The sequence below is a fragment of the Micrasema longulum genome, unplaced genomic scaffold (genome assembly GCF_059751315.1).
Source record: "Micrasema longulum isolate JH-2025_06_02 unplaced genomic scaffold, ASM5975131v1 h1tg000278l, whole genome shotgun sequence".
In the NCBI taxonomy this organism is placed as follows: Eukaryota; Metazoa; Arthropoda; class Insecta; order Trichoptera; family Brachycentridae; genus Micrasema; species Micrasema longulum.
The window spans coordinates 60,959-76,211 of record NW_028277482.1 but is presented as its reverse complement, the minus strand read 5'-3'; the positions used below and the strand labels follow the sequence as shown (position 1 = coordinate 76,211).

The 15,253-nt window shown below is 32.5% G+C and overlaps 1 protein-coding gene across 1 annotated transcript in view; it reads left to right on the top strand.

Annotated features, from left to right (window-relative positions):
• Window positions 1–11,612, top strand: part of LOC148282919 (uncharacterized) — a 104,017-nt gene extending 92,405 nt beyond the window's left edge. Inside the window, exons 6-7 of the mRNA XM_088224284.1 lie at window positions 3,277–3,442; window positions 10,627–11,612. Coding sequence (XP_088080410.1) covers window positions 3,277–3,442; window positions 10,627–11,453 — 993 coding nt within the window. The 3' untranslated portion in view covers window positions 11,454–11,612. The remainder of the gene's footprint in view (window positions 1–3,276; window positions 3,443–10,626) is intronic.
• The last annotated feature ends 3,641 nt before the right edge of the window (window positions 11,613–15,253 follow it).

Sequence of the window (15,253 nt, the reverse complement as noted above, 5' to 3'; positions counted from 1 at the left end):
TACTATTATTTTTTATGTGTGACGTCGGGTAAATTTTCTACAAAGGTTTAAACTATGCATATTTTGAATTACCTGAAAACGAGACGTTTCGCGCCTTATTCGACAAACGGCACGTATAACGTTACCGCGCCATGCTGGTACGTAACGTTTGTTAGAAGCGCACTCAGAGGGCATTACGTGAGACGCCGACTGCGAGCCGTTTTGTTTGTGCTCGTTTTTAAACCCGATAATTATGAATGAAAACATGTTTTTTTACACTTTTAACATAATATAGTTGTCGAGAATACGAACGAATTAGTTTTTAACCTAACCTAACCGAAAATTGTTTTTCATACCAGCAAACTTAGCGGTTAAGTTTTACGTTGATTGTTTTTTTTAGTATGCGACAGTCTCACGATTTGATAGTTTTTGAAACTTTAACAGGTAAGTTTAAAAGTTTTGTATGTGAATTCTGTTTGTCGCATGCGGATAAGAATGCTATTATGAAACCGCCCACCAATTCCCAAAACTGTTTTTAAAGACTGTCTTTCTTTAATTTCGCATATTTAGCATCAATGTTTGTTTTGTACATAATATGTTACAAATCGTTGGTGCTCCGGCAATACTGCCCTGTAGAGAGCCTAAACCGACGCAACTTACATTTTTTAAAAAAAGTTATTTATTTATTTATCAGTGTTTTTTATATATTTTTTCAATTAACACTCTGAGTACCGGCCGAATACACATAGAATTTACCCTGTGCCCGGCCCATTTTTGTGAAATTTCATGCTTTGTAAAGGGTTTCTTAAAAGTGTCATAATTTTGAAAATACTGGGTTAAATCAATTCAAACTTCTTATATTTATTAGAGACAATAAAAATATCATTTTTGTATGAAAGTTTTGCCAACATTGGCCATTATGGAGAGCCACATTGCGCATTGCAATGTTCGCACATATACACGGTCTCACTCCTTTTTTTGTGCTTTGTATCCCGGAGCCGTGTTAACACGTGATTATGATAACCATGCGTTGTGTCCCGGTCCCGTGTTTTCACGTGGCTTACCAGCAGCAAAAAAGTACTAATTAAAGTCACTAGATGTCAATAAAATGCACTTTTTTAGACAGCTGGTAAACCACGTGAAAACACGGGACCGGGACACAACGTATGGTTATATAATCACGTGTTTACACGGCTCCGGGATACAAAGTGTTAATAAACTTCATAAATGGTACATGTTTTTTTAAAATTCTATACAAATCTACTTTTATACATCTAGTAAATGTTATCACTGTAACTCTCCAAAAAAAGAGATTGACTCTTGTACTTAGAAAGTGACAATATTGTTATAGTTGTTTATTTATTAGAGTTTATATATTTTTGAATATACGAGTAAAAAATATTCTCAAATCTCACATCTTCGAGATTTGCACTGGTTAAAAAGCCCAGAGATAATAAAATACAAGCTTTGCTGGACAGTATTCAAACCCCTTCATGAAATGACTCCAAGATACCTATCAGACCATTGTCTTAGGGAAAATACATGTCAGAAAATCTACTCTTAGGTCCGCATTTGATTTAGGCAGAGGAAAACTTGTCAAAATCCGGCGCTCCCCAAACACTAGATTCGGAGATCGTGCTTTTGCCGTTGCCGGCCCCTCTGCCTGGAACCAATTGCCTTCAAACTTACGAATCGTCGACAGTCCCAGTCAGTTCAGATCCCAACCAAAATCTCACTTCTTTAGTTTATCATACCCTCAATTTTAAATCAGTAAATATAATGTGTCACTTTAGCTTAGTTAGAATGTAAGTTTAAATGTACAATTTATTAAAAAAGCGCCCTTGAGGTGATTTTTCACAAAAATGGCGACATATAAATCAGCTGATTAAAAATATTATTATTAAGAATAGTGAATTAAATACAAGAGTGCGACGTATGCCCAAATTATTGCCAATGGAAAAAAGATTTTTGTAGTAATGATAGTTTTCATTTGTAATAATATAATAAAATATAGTATACGTCATTTAAAAAAAAAAAGTAAATGTTATTGTAGGTTAAGTATGAAACAATCGAAGCAATATATAAGAACCTGCTGACGAATTGTATGCTTACAATTCAGCAAGACTTTTATAATTTTAAGATTATTGTGTAAATATTTTTGAAAAATAAATGAAAACCAAAAAAAACAGTTGTATTTCAACAAAATATAAATATATATTTTTTTTAAACGAAATTGCGTATTTTTCATTTTTGGCTTCAATAAAATAAAAATATGTAAAAAAAATCCATCATCAAAAAGTACACTGTTAAACTTTTTATTTTGCATTGCAGCATGCTTTTTTTTGTTTCTACATGTATACAAGAAAAAAGCGTTGTTTTTTTTTAAAATTAATACTTACTATGTTTGTACTTACCTGTATAATTTTTGTAAATGCCCCTTGGGCGTATTGTAAAATTAAATAAATGTTTTTTTTTAAATGTTTGCGGAAAAATTTGAGCATTTACAGCGAAGTTTCTCCAAAATATATAAAAAAAATGGTTTTAGTAAAAATTAACTATATTAGAACCCCGTTTATCCGAACTCCGTTCATCCGGATTGCCAAATATCCGGATCATTATAAAAAAATAAATCCTCATAAGTGAGTTTCTTCGTCAAAGTAATTAACTTTGCTGGACATGTTTAAGTATTTTTTTATGTGATTCCAATTCACTGTATTACTTCAAAAGCTATAAATAAGTGATCTTAGTGAATTTCGCGTTTTCATTCAAAAAATTGCCTTGATTTAATGGTTAATCTAACTATCCGGATTTCTGCATATCCGAATAACGTCTGGCACTCATTGAACCGGATAATTTGATTTTTACTATACTTTGAAATGTCACAATTATAGCCTTGCTATGTTGTTGCAACCGGCAACAGATTTCCAGTTTCTAGGGTAGCCATGTTTTTTGACGTTAAGCGAATACAAATAATTCGTTTTTAGGATTGTATAGGACTCTACTTTGAAATGTCAGAAAAACTAATCGACTTGAACTAGCGTCGCGTGTAATATAATTTCGAAGTTTCTGTAGGGATTTAAAAAATTACAAAACTTTTAAAAATCATAGCGATATACGATACATATTTTTTTTTAGCTTTGATAGTCTTTATTAACAAAAAAAAATATTTAACAAAAAACACTGAACTTCATTTCTGTCCCTTTCACTGTGAGTTTGGCGCTTGTAAGAAGTGTTTAGTCGACCTTTGTTACCGTCTGGAAAAATGGACGTGAGTAAGAGTTTGTTATTTTTTTACAGAGTGATCGCGACGAAAGCAAATGGCGGGACACGATAGAGAAGTACCTCTCCCGACACGAGGGGGCGCTGTCCGGCGGGGGAGGAGCCTCTACTAACCCCGTACAGGGCCGTGTCTGGTCCCTTCCGGGGTGCGTCCTGTTCGCCGTGTCACTCATCACAACTCTGGGTAAATATCTAATTTCTTAGTTTTACACAAAACCTAATCAATGCTTTCCAGGGCCTAGGGCATTCTGAATCTTTTCTAGGTAGAAATATGAGGTCATAGAGAGTAGTTAATTTGTGAATTTTCACTTTTTCCGTGCGACTACACTTTACTTAATATATGGCCACACTGATGAACGTCAAATAAATACAAACATGATGATTCTTTGTATTAAATCATTTTTTTATATTTTTTTATTTATTTACAATTTTAAAAAACCCATTAGGGTTACATTAGAAATTTAATATTGTCTAGTCATTTTATGTCTCGTCTAGTCTAGTTAGTTCAGTCATCATGTGCTTTTTCAGATTGATTTTAAATTTGTCTCCAGTAAAAGTTTTCAATTAGTAAGGTAAGTCGTTGTAGTGTTTAATACCCGTATGCAGAGACAAAACTTAAGATGAGGAAAGTACATTCTAATTTCAAATTCAGAGAATAACCCGAAGGTGAAGACAATAGAATGTACTCTCCTCACCTTAAGGTTTGTCTCTGCATACGGGTGTAAGTCCATGATGTAGTATTTTTGACTGTCCTGTGTTTGTCTTTGCTTTTTCAATATGATAGTGTTGTTGTTGTCTGGTGTTATATTTGTGTATGTCAGCATTTTTGACTAATATTATGTCGTCGTCTTGTATGTTTCCCAGTGTTAATTTGTGCCCAATTTCTAAGGTCTCAATTTTAGTCAAGTAGTTTATGTCAAACTGGTGTGTTTTTTTGTACAGTTCAGTCGTAGAGGTCAGGTAGGGTAGGTTGTATGTTAGTTTGAGAATTGTATTTTGTTGTCTTTGTTTTCTTGTTATGTCTGTCTTGTTACCAGTTCCCCAGAAGGCGATCATGTAACTCAATTTACTTTTGACATAGGCTTCGTACATCATATTTTTTTCCTTTCTTGGTATAAAATCTTTAATTTTGTATTATTATTTTTTCTTTTTTTCATATTTTGTTTATGCATCAATAACCACAAAGTAAGTGCTTCAAATATAACATTTATACGATGAATTTCATTTCAAACATTATTGCTACTTTTATTGCTACTTTTACCCAAAGCACTTAATAAGATCGAATAAACCAAACCGTATTTGTTTTTTTCCCGCTTTTCAAACAGTTTTGTAATGTCTTACTATGAAATAAATAATATAAACACATTAAAATATCTTTACACATCTCTAGTTAGAAGCCAACTAGATTATAATTCTCCAATATGGTCACCTTATCAAATCACTTTCTCAGATTCTATTGAGAGAATTCAGAATAAATTTCTTAGATATATTAATTTTAATATGGGTTTTTCTACTAATCAATTAAATTATAACAAAATTTTAGACTCTTTTAAATTAACTAAATTGCAAGAACGAAGAACGTCGACCGATCTTACGACTTTATATAAAATAATAAAACCAATGTTTGATACCCCTGATCAACTGAAATTGATTTCATTCTATGCACCACCTAGATTAAGCAGAACATCTGCAATATTTTATTGTCAAAATTCTCGAACGGTAGCTCAATATAACTCACCTATTGTTAGATTACAGAATACCGGGAATGAATATGCATCACATTTTGATATATTTAGTTTATCTCTGCCTAGCTTAAAAAATAAAGTGACCAACATATTTTGATCAAAAAGAGCAAATCATCTTCAGAAGATTGGGTTGGAATAGTTATAATTTGATTGATTAATGTATTTTGTTATTGTATAATTTCTTTAAAATATATATGTATTTCAAGTTATTAATAATGTGTACAGTACGAGTATATTAATATTTCATACTCGATTTTTTTTTTAATATTTTTATTTTTAAGCACTCTATAAAGAGTGGTATAAACCACATATATGTAAATGGCAGAAATGCCGTATATAAATAAATAAATACATGGCAATTTTATGTATCTGTAAAACAATACATATATTTATGTGTATGTATACATTATTATTATTAATAATAAAAATAATACACTAGCAGCTATTAAGCTGATGCGTGTATATCAAGTGCATGGTTATTAAACATTATAAATTGATGTGTGCATCTAGTTAACATTCACTGAACTAGCACCAATCACTTTCTCGGGAAGGCCATTCCATTTCTCCACAACCCGGTTTGTCGGGAAGTTCTTCCTGGGGTTGGATGAGAAGGAGGTAGTGTTTAGTTTCAATGAATGACCTCGGAGATGGCGGTTTTCATTCACAGTGAACATTGATTTCAACTTAAGTACATTATATTGCTCAGTTAAGATTTTGAACGTTTCAGGGCCGGTTTTATAAACATCCGTTCGTTAACTTTATAATATTTTTAACTAAAATTTGGTATACCGGCCGATTATTGCGTTTTATAAACGTTCGTAGCGTTACGAGCCGTTAAATCTATGGTTAAATGGTTACTGGTCGATTTTGGTCGGTTAAATGCATTACGATCCGTTACCTTCAGCGCCGCTGCCGTACATATTTGACATGACAGTTGTTTTATCACATTGTTATTTGATCAAATCTCTGCCCAATTAACATGCAGATAATCAATTTTTTTAAATTTTAAACATGGTTTATTGATGTATACTAAAATAAAAGATAATAGTTAAAACTATCCATCGTACCTGCTCGCTTTTAATAATTTTAATTTTAATTCACAGTACTCTCAATTCATTGTTCTTTTTTGTGTAAAAACTTCGTTCAAAATTGTCGAGTATTTGCATTTGATGTATTTTTTCATTCAATGCGAATGCGCACCGTTCGCATTTGACAGAAAGAGCTCAGATAAAAAGTTTTTCCATAGAAAATTGACAAAAAAATTTGAATTTCTATGAAAATGCTTACCGGCAACCGTCCGTTAACAAAAATGGTTTATAGAACACAAAACCGTCGGTTATCGTAACGAACGACCAACGGTTCGTTACACTTACGGAAGTTTGATTAGATGTTTATAAAACCGGCCCTCAATCAAGTCACCACGCTGCCTCCGCTCTTCCAGTGAACTTAACCCGAGCTCCCTTAAGCGGTCCTCGTATGATTTATTTCTTAGAGAAACTATCATTTTAGTTGCTCTTCTCTTGACTTTCTCCAACAATAGATATATATATCCAACAATATATATAAATAAATGTCTTTACGCATTTATGTATATGTCTATGTGTATTTATGCATATGCATGCCGTGTGTATTTATGTACGTGAATATATTAAATATCTTTCTGTATACCCCTTATACCTATGAGGGTGCATTTCCTTATTTTTACTTATTATTGTTTCTTTTAGTTTTTCTTATTTTATTCTTACTTTTAATCTTATGTATATACTTATCATACACTGCTGCAATTGATTATTATTATTATTATTATTATTATTATTATTATTATTATTATTATTATTATTATGGATAACTTATATAGCGCCATTTTCGTAACAAAATACCTCAACGGCGCTTTACATAGTGATTATTTTGTAATTTAATTAAAATAATTTATTTTGTTGTCACATGCTACGAATTTATTCAAATGATTTAGAGAACAAGTGGGTTTTAAGTTTTTTCCGAAACATCACTTCACTTTCACAGCCTCGCACCTCTGCTGGGAGAGCATTCCATGCCATAGGGCCTGCGACCGCAAATGCGCGTTCACTAAATTTATTGCGCTGTTTGCGTAGAGGTAAAATAACTTTTCCTCTCGCCGTAGACGTAGCTGATCTAGGCGTTAGACGCCTGTCAGCTAGTTCATCTGGAATGCATAGTTCCCTTAGATATTCCGGAGCAGTGTTGTGCAGTGACTTATACATAAGCCAACAGAATTTGTATTCGACCCTCTGTGGAAAACGTAGCCAGTGTAGTTCCCGAAGTAGTGGAGTGATATGACTGAACTTAGAGATTCCGAAAATTAGTCTCGCTGCGGCATTCAATACAGATTGTAGGCGAGTCATTTTGTTCATTGATAGACCTGCATAGATACCATTACAATAATCAACTCTAAACACAACAAACGCATTTATTAATTGACGGGCGGCATCAACCGGCAAATTTTTGCGTATGCATTTAATTTGTCTCAGCTGGTAGAAGCATGAACTTATCGTTCTACTAATTTGAGCGTCAAGAGAAAGGTCAGAATTGAGTAAAACTCCGAGTAGTTAAACGGTGGGTAAAGCGGTACTCCCTACATTGGGTAGGGCCGTATCCTGGATCAAATTCTGTCGTCTGGCTAAAGCGACCCATAGTTGTTCAGTTTTTGATGGGTTTAATGTTAGTCTGTTTTACCAACAAATGTAAAAGCCCGTACGGCGTATAAATAAATTTACAATAACGTTTTATCATCAGTGTGATCATATATGAAGCAAAGTGTAGTTGCATGTAAAAAAAAAAACAACTAATGAACCACTCTGTACCCCCGCGAGAAGATTCATAGTAGCACCTTTCGTATCCTCCCTGATACAATTTTATTGACACCTACCCATGACAAAAGAACGAATAATATTTATATTTGGCATAATATTTATTTATTTCTTCAATTTTTTACCCCAAAAACCATATCTGAATTACAATTTGAATGACGTTTTTTGAATTATTTTCTAAACTTTTTTTTCTTACATTACATAGTATACAAACAGAACATAAAACAAAATAAATAATAATAAATTTTAAAAACCCCACAGGGATATCCTGTGCGTGGGTGTATATGATTTTATCAGTTTTTCGTTACAGCAGGTACAAAATAAAAATACACCGTATGAATATTTTAATACAAGAAACAAAAAATAAGCCTAAAAGAACAAATGAAAAATCAATGATTCCCAAAAAACAGTATCCCTAATAAAAAGTTGTAATTTGTTTATAAAGACTATTTGTCCCGACTTAACACGGAATTTTCTAACAAGTCGGGACATAAAAAAAATATAATGAGGAACTTCAGCCCTACGGGAAATTGGATACAAAAAATGTTTTCTTACGCGGGGTAAAAATTAGAGCATTAAATTGTACTGCAAAGTTTCTTGAAAATGTACAGAAAGAATAATAAAAAATATTTTGATAAAAACGCACTACTTTAAATGACGTCACTGGTTCATGTGAATCAACCTATGATCTGAGAGCTATGGAAGATTTCCGGTCTGCTTGTCGCTTCTGGACCAATAGGAAGAACTGAATGAGAATAAGCGGAAATGAACCTCTGACGTCACACGCGGAGTTATTTCAGAAATACAAAACTTTAAAAAATCGTAGCACCGAAAATACGATATGTAAAAAAAAAAAAAAAAAAATTGACTTAGTTTAACAGTCTATTAACAAATAAAAAATTTGAAAAAAACCACTGAACTTCCTCATTCTCTATGTGCTCTATGATAAAATTGTGTATTTTGTGAATTAAATAAATAAATAAAAACTATCTCAATATTTTAATGATTCTATTATTTTTTATACTTGATTATGTATGTGACTAATTTGTATAATTTATATTTTAATATTTTTAATGTTATCGTCTTTGAAATGTTATTATTTATGATTATGAATTGTTATTCCACGAGTATTGCATCACAGGTTTTTATAATTTTATTCATTTTACTACGTATTTTTTGTTTTTCTTAATTATTATGGCTTAACAAGGGAACAGCCTAAAAAGCCTTAATAAGTTCACCAATTTATTATATAAATAAAAGACGAGTGATACTTTAATCCACAAATTTGGAATATCCAGTGACCGGTTTCATCGCTTTCGCGACATCTTCGAGACTGGTATCTTTATTAAGGAGTTCAATGTATTTATACAAAACAGAGGTAAGGATAGATAATTCAAAGTTTTATGAAAGTAAATTCAATAAAGTTATTTTTATCTTAAGGATCATTATCAATTTTTTTTCGGGTTAACTAATGAGTTGATATAATGCTATTTTAATGAGTTTAAGTATTTTATTTTATTTTTAGTGTCCCATCCTTCGTAAATTTATTAACATATGTAAACGAGTGTAATTTTGATTGAAAATGACACTTTTTTATTTTAATTAAGGGTAAGGTATTTTCCTCAACTTTGCTATTTACAATGCATGACATAGATCAGTCCTGAACTTGGGTATTTTTTGACAATTATAAGGCTTCGGAAAAGCAGCTTAGCTTTGGAAATATTGGAAAACAATAATAACGGCTCAAACAAAACGTGAATACATTATCTATTTAAGTATCCAAATAATGTTATTGTACCTAGTTTGAGGTATTGGACTGTATTTTGGTGGCATTTGTAGTGTTTAGCATTATATCATTTTCGATACCATTAAGAGATACCTTTGAAAATATCTTGCGCGCGGTAAAAATTAGAGCATTAAATTGTACTGCAAGGTTTCTTGAAAACGTACGAAAAAAATAATAAAAAATATTTTAATAAAAACGCACTACTTTGAACAACGTCACTGGTTCATATGAACCAACCAATGATATGAGAGCTTTGAAGGATATCCGGTTTGCTTACCGTAAACGAACCAATCGGGAGAACTGACAAAGAAGAACCTCCAACGGCACACGCGGAGTTATTTCAGAAATACAAAACTTTAAAAAATCATAGCGCTGATAATACGATATATAAAAAAATATAAAAAATTGGCCTAGTTTAATAGTCTATTAACATTTTTATTTTAAAAACACTGAAATTCCTCATTATAATTGTTCTTATGATTTGAAGATAATTAATTGAACAGGAAAGTTAAAAAAAAAATTGGTTTGTCAAAATAAATGCAAACATTTTCTTAGAGTATGCCTTCAATAATCATTAAAAATCAAATTAATTCAAACCCTTTTACTATGGAATTGTATTTTCTTACTTTTTTTAGGATAAATATTTTGATTATAAATATTAATTTTCTACATAACATTTTGAGCAAAAATTTTAAAGACACATATATTATATTGGTCATTCAAAGCCATTAAAAATTGACAAAAAACATACTGTATTAATTAAATATACTTTTTTTTAAAAAAGGCAAAATCATCATTCTGTATCAAAATATATATTTTTTAAATTTTATTTACTTTATTATACTTTTTTTCTTCATTGTATTTTGGTGTATTATGATTATTTCATCTCTTGTAAAATACATGAAGTTTTAGTGATAAATAGACTATCAATATTATTCCATACATCATCCTAAAAAAATATCTATATTCTAATCGAGTGTTTTTATTCCAGGATTCGGTGCTCCTGTTCCAAGAACTCCAGAGGGTCGAGCTGTAGCCGTTGTGTTTGCAGCCGTCGGCATTCCCCTCCATCTTCTGTTAGTCTTCAACCTCGGGATGGTCATAGCCGTCAAGCTGCAGACGTTCGCGAACAGGAACAACAAAACGGAGGAAGATGACTACGAAGACGATAAAGAAGATATACCAAAGAACGAAGACAGACTATCCGAAATAACAAGACGAAACAACGGGCTGACGATCAAACACAGGCGGAGCGGCAGCGAACCGATCGGCAGACAGGCAATTACAAACATAACGAGAGAAGCGAACTTTACGATCGATTCCAAAGACAACTTTTTCCAGATAACAGAAATCGACGTCGGATTAGAGGGAACCGACAAGAAAGGCATTAACAACTTCATTCCGAAATCACACAAGAACCACGAATCTCGCTACAATATCTGCACGTTTAAAAGCCTGCAGAAACTCGACAAAGCAGATAGGAAGATATTCAAAGATATTGGAAGCGAGCCGAATACTATTCCGATTTGGTTGAAATGGCTGCCGTTTGTCGGAATCGCGATATATTACACGATCGGTGTTTTGGTGTTTGGCTTCGGAAGATACCAACCTTTCTTGGATAGTTTGATGTTTCCCCTTGATTTCACAGTCGCCGGTGGAGTGGCTATGACGTCAGGGCATATAAGAGTCTTGTACGCTGTATACCTCGAGGGAGCTGTTGTGCTCACGGCCACTACGGTTTCCATCCTCCAGGTTTCAGCCACTCAAGGCCTGACTGACTTGGGGATCAAGTTTGGTCTGGTGACCAACTCTAGATAGTTAGCTACGCCTTACCTTGCGCATGCCTTATTTCGCTAAGTTTGCATATATTGTGTTCTGTGTGATATTATTTTCAATAAGATGTGATATTGCAAATAGATTTGCAAGCTAATTAAATTATTATTATTTACAAAAATAGCGAATAAAACATATTTTTTATATTATGTGTACTTATTTTCTTTGATTTTAGTGACTGCCAATCTCTCAATAAGTAAATATCGCATACTACGAATTCCGGTTTAAAATTGATTTGGATATTGTAGAGAAATGTTTTCATACATAACTTTTAAAGTAAAATTGTCAAAAAATATGTCTCCTCAAAAATGCGACATTTTTACTCTGAATTAATGTTCACCACCCCTGTTGTAATTTGTTAACAGATATATTGTATAAACTCGGAATCAATAACAGATTTCCACAAATTGTACAAAGTTGGTAATGAAAATATCGAGCCATAATCGGCAGAACAACATAAGCGACAAATAGTGAATAGTGCAGGAGAAGGTTTTTTTTAAATATTTATTCCATGTATATATTTTTTAATAATTCGGTAAATGGGATTTATGATGGTTGGTTACTGCCAATACTGAAATGACAGCAATTTTTTTTAATGGCTTCCGCTTTTAAGATAGTAGCGGTAACGCTGTTTTGCCAATGACTCTGACAGTGGTGCGAGCTTGGGTAACCGCCTACATTGTCGTCGGTTTTTTTAATATTTTTTTAAATATATATTTGGACCCCTGTATTTAGTGGCCTAACGTGTCATGTACAAGGCTAAGATACTCGGAAAAAATCGTTTTTGTTTGTCTTGGAAATGGGATGTTCGATCACTGATTTTGGTTTATTGCCTTTATGCGTCCAATCATCATTGTTGCAAAGTCCAAGAACAATGGCGCGTGATAACTACTTTTAACATCAGTGTGAATATCTGTTTAAGATATTCCATCTTTACTGAATTCTGCTTCAAGATTATGGCGTTGTAAACTGAAAAATGGGCACTGAAATAACAGATGTTCGATACTCTGTGAAGAAATATCATCGCACGGACAATAGTCATCATTTCTTAATTTAAACCTATATGGGTAACTTCTCATAGCTCCGTGTCCGGTAAAAATTTTGGTCGTTTCGAAAGTACTTTGGTGATGACGACATTATCGTCGGTTACGTTGTTTTGCTTTGCTTAAAAATAATATGTCACGATTTTTTTAAAGAGTGGAATGATGCGGAGTAATAGATAGAAAACTTAAATTCGCCTATAATGTTGGTTTATTTGTAAATGTTGTATTTTTTTGTTATAATGCCTGTTGTTTAATAAATAAAAATAAATATCCTTAAATGTGGCAGGTGAATTATATAGAGCTATGATGTTTTTTAACACTTATGGAGGGGGCAATAAGGAACACTTTTCCTTTAAAAAACACAATTCGCCAAAAATGTCGCTTACGTTGTTCTGCCGATTATGGCTCGATAAAACATATTTAAATATATATAAAATATATTTGTGATTTGCTGACATTTCATGATCAGATCGAAACAGTTTGTAGTAGTTCGTTGAAGATGTTAGGATTCGTCTTGCGTACTGCCAGCGTCAGCATATACTGTTTCACTTTCCAATATACAGGAGCAACCTGCCAGTGATTATGCCTGTTGGAAGGGCTATCTCTATGTTGAACAATATTACTTTAGACATTGACATTTTTCACGTCTCTGAGGGAGTTTTTCGTTACAAGATTCTCTTACTTTTTTAACATATTATATATACTCTGGATATTATATATAGGTACTTATGTGTTTTTTTTATATACACCTAATTTTACCTAATTATTTTAATTATTTTAATTATTTCAATATGTAAGAATTAAGATATTCCATTTTGTAATGTACATATAAATGAATAAATAAAATTGAAAAATATATATATACAAGTATATTTAGTTTATATAAATAAAAATGTTTTTTTTTTATATTTCGCATGAGAGCGAAATACGATTTTGATTGCGTTAGAGTGAGATGGATATTACGAAACGGAATTGTGACAGAATAAGCCTTGTAGGTACATCCTAATTTTATATGGACTATGTTTTCAAAACTTTAGTAGTCAACATGATATGCATTCCCCACAAAATATAATCTAAAGTAAATATTTCTAACACTTACCTTGTCATATATTGATGTCCATGGAAAGGATTTTAAATCTTGACCCCGGACGAAACTCGATACACAAATGCATTTCTCTTACTCACTTTCACTGGAACACACAGGGCAAAGATGGCCGACTTTGCTTGCAGATTTATACAAATGTCATCAATTATACGGTTTTAGAGTTAACTGCGACTTCTATTATGGAATTTAGGAACTAATTCAGTGGTCCATGGAAACGACCGATGCTTGGGATCCTTTTAATAATGGTGTTTAAATTTCTAACCAACTTAAACCAATATGTTTGTTGCCACTTTGAGAAGAAACTATGAAATTTTCCACAATATATTTCAATAATATATTATGGATATGTTCTCAATTGTGTTCGCAGATTTTTAATGCCGGCAACTTGGAAAATAACCGTCCATGGAATTGAATTTGTGTCCATAGACTTGACATAGAAATTACATTTTTTCGAAAAATATGAGAGATTTTTCAACAGCACAATTTTGTAGCAATTATATTTATGGCAAACCTCCATTTTAACAAGATTCAAAGCAATGAGGGCGTGCAGTCTTACGGGAAATTCACAATAAAAAACGTTTTCTTACGCGCGGTAAACATCAGAGAAATAAATTTTAGCAACATATTACAACAGAGATGAAGAACATTTTAAAGAAGGTAATATAGAAGTCTAGGCATCTACAGGACTTTTGACCTGTCGTTGGCTGGTTTAAGTGGCCGCTTTACACACTGCGTAACATTCACCATTCTGCCTATATTTGAACATTTATATTCCTTTGATTCTTACTTTTTTTTTTTGCACCACAACAGGCCAGGAGGCCTAATTACAGTGGTGAATTACATCACAGAGCACCCAGGCTTGAGAAAAATCACATTTTTTAATTTTTGCGTTCTCACCGGGAATCGAACCCGGAACCTTCCGTGCGTGAGTCAAGCGTCTTGACCACTACACCACGGAGGCCGCTTACATCTGTTGACGTTTGTGAAGTTAAAGAGATGAAGCCTTTATTGTTGCGGGTGAGATTCATCTGATTAATTTTTTCACCTACATACAAATGAGGAAGTTCAGTGTCTTTTTATTATTTTTTTATTTGTTAATGGAATATTAAAATAAGCCATTTTTTTTTATATATCGTATTATCATCAGCGCTTTGATTTTTTAAAGTTTTGTATTTCTGAAAAAACTCCGCGTGTGACGTCAGAGATTGTTCTATGACAGTTCTTCCGATTGGTTCGTTTACGGTGACCAAACCGGATATCCTTCAAAGCTCTCATATCATTGGACGGTTCATATGAACCAATGACCTCATTCAAAATAGTGTGTTTTTATTAAATTTTTTTTTTCGTACATTTTTAAGAAATTTTACCGTACAATTTAATGCCCTAATTTTTACCGCACGCAAGAAAACTTTGTTGTTCACAATTTCCCGTAGGGCTGAAGTTCCTCATTAATGACAATGCCTGAAAATAATTTTTAATTTTTATACTTCTTGGACCAGATGAATTTATCAACGTTTTGAGTTTGCCCAAATTTTTCTAATGATTTTTCTCATTAATCTAAAATGTTCTTTATCTCTGTTGTAATATGTTAATGTTAACAGCTCCCTAGGGATTGAATCCAGTCCTTGTCTACAAAA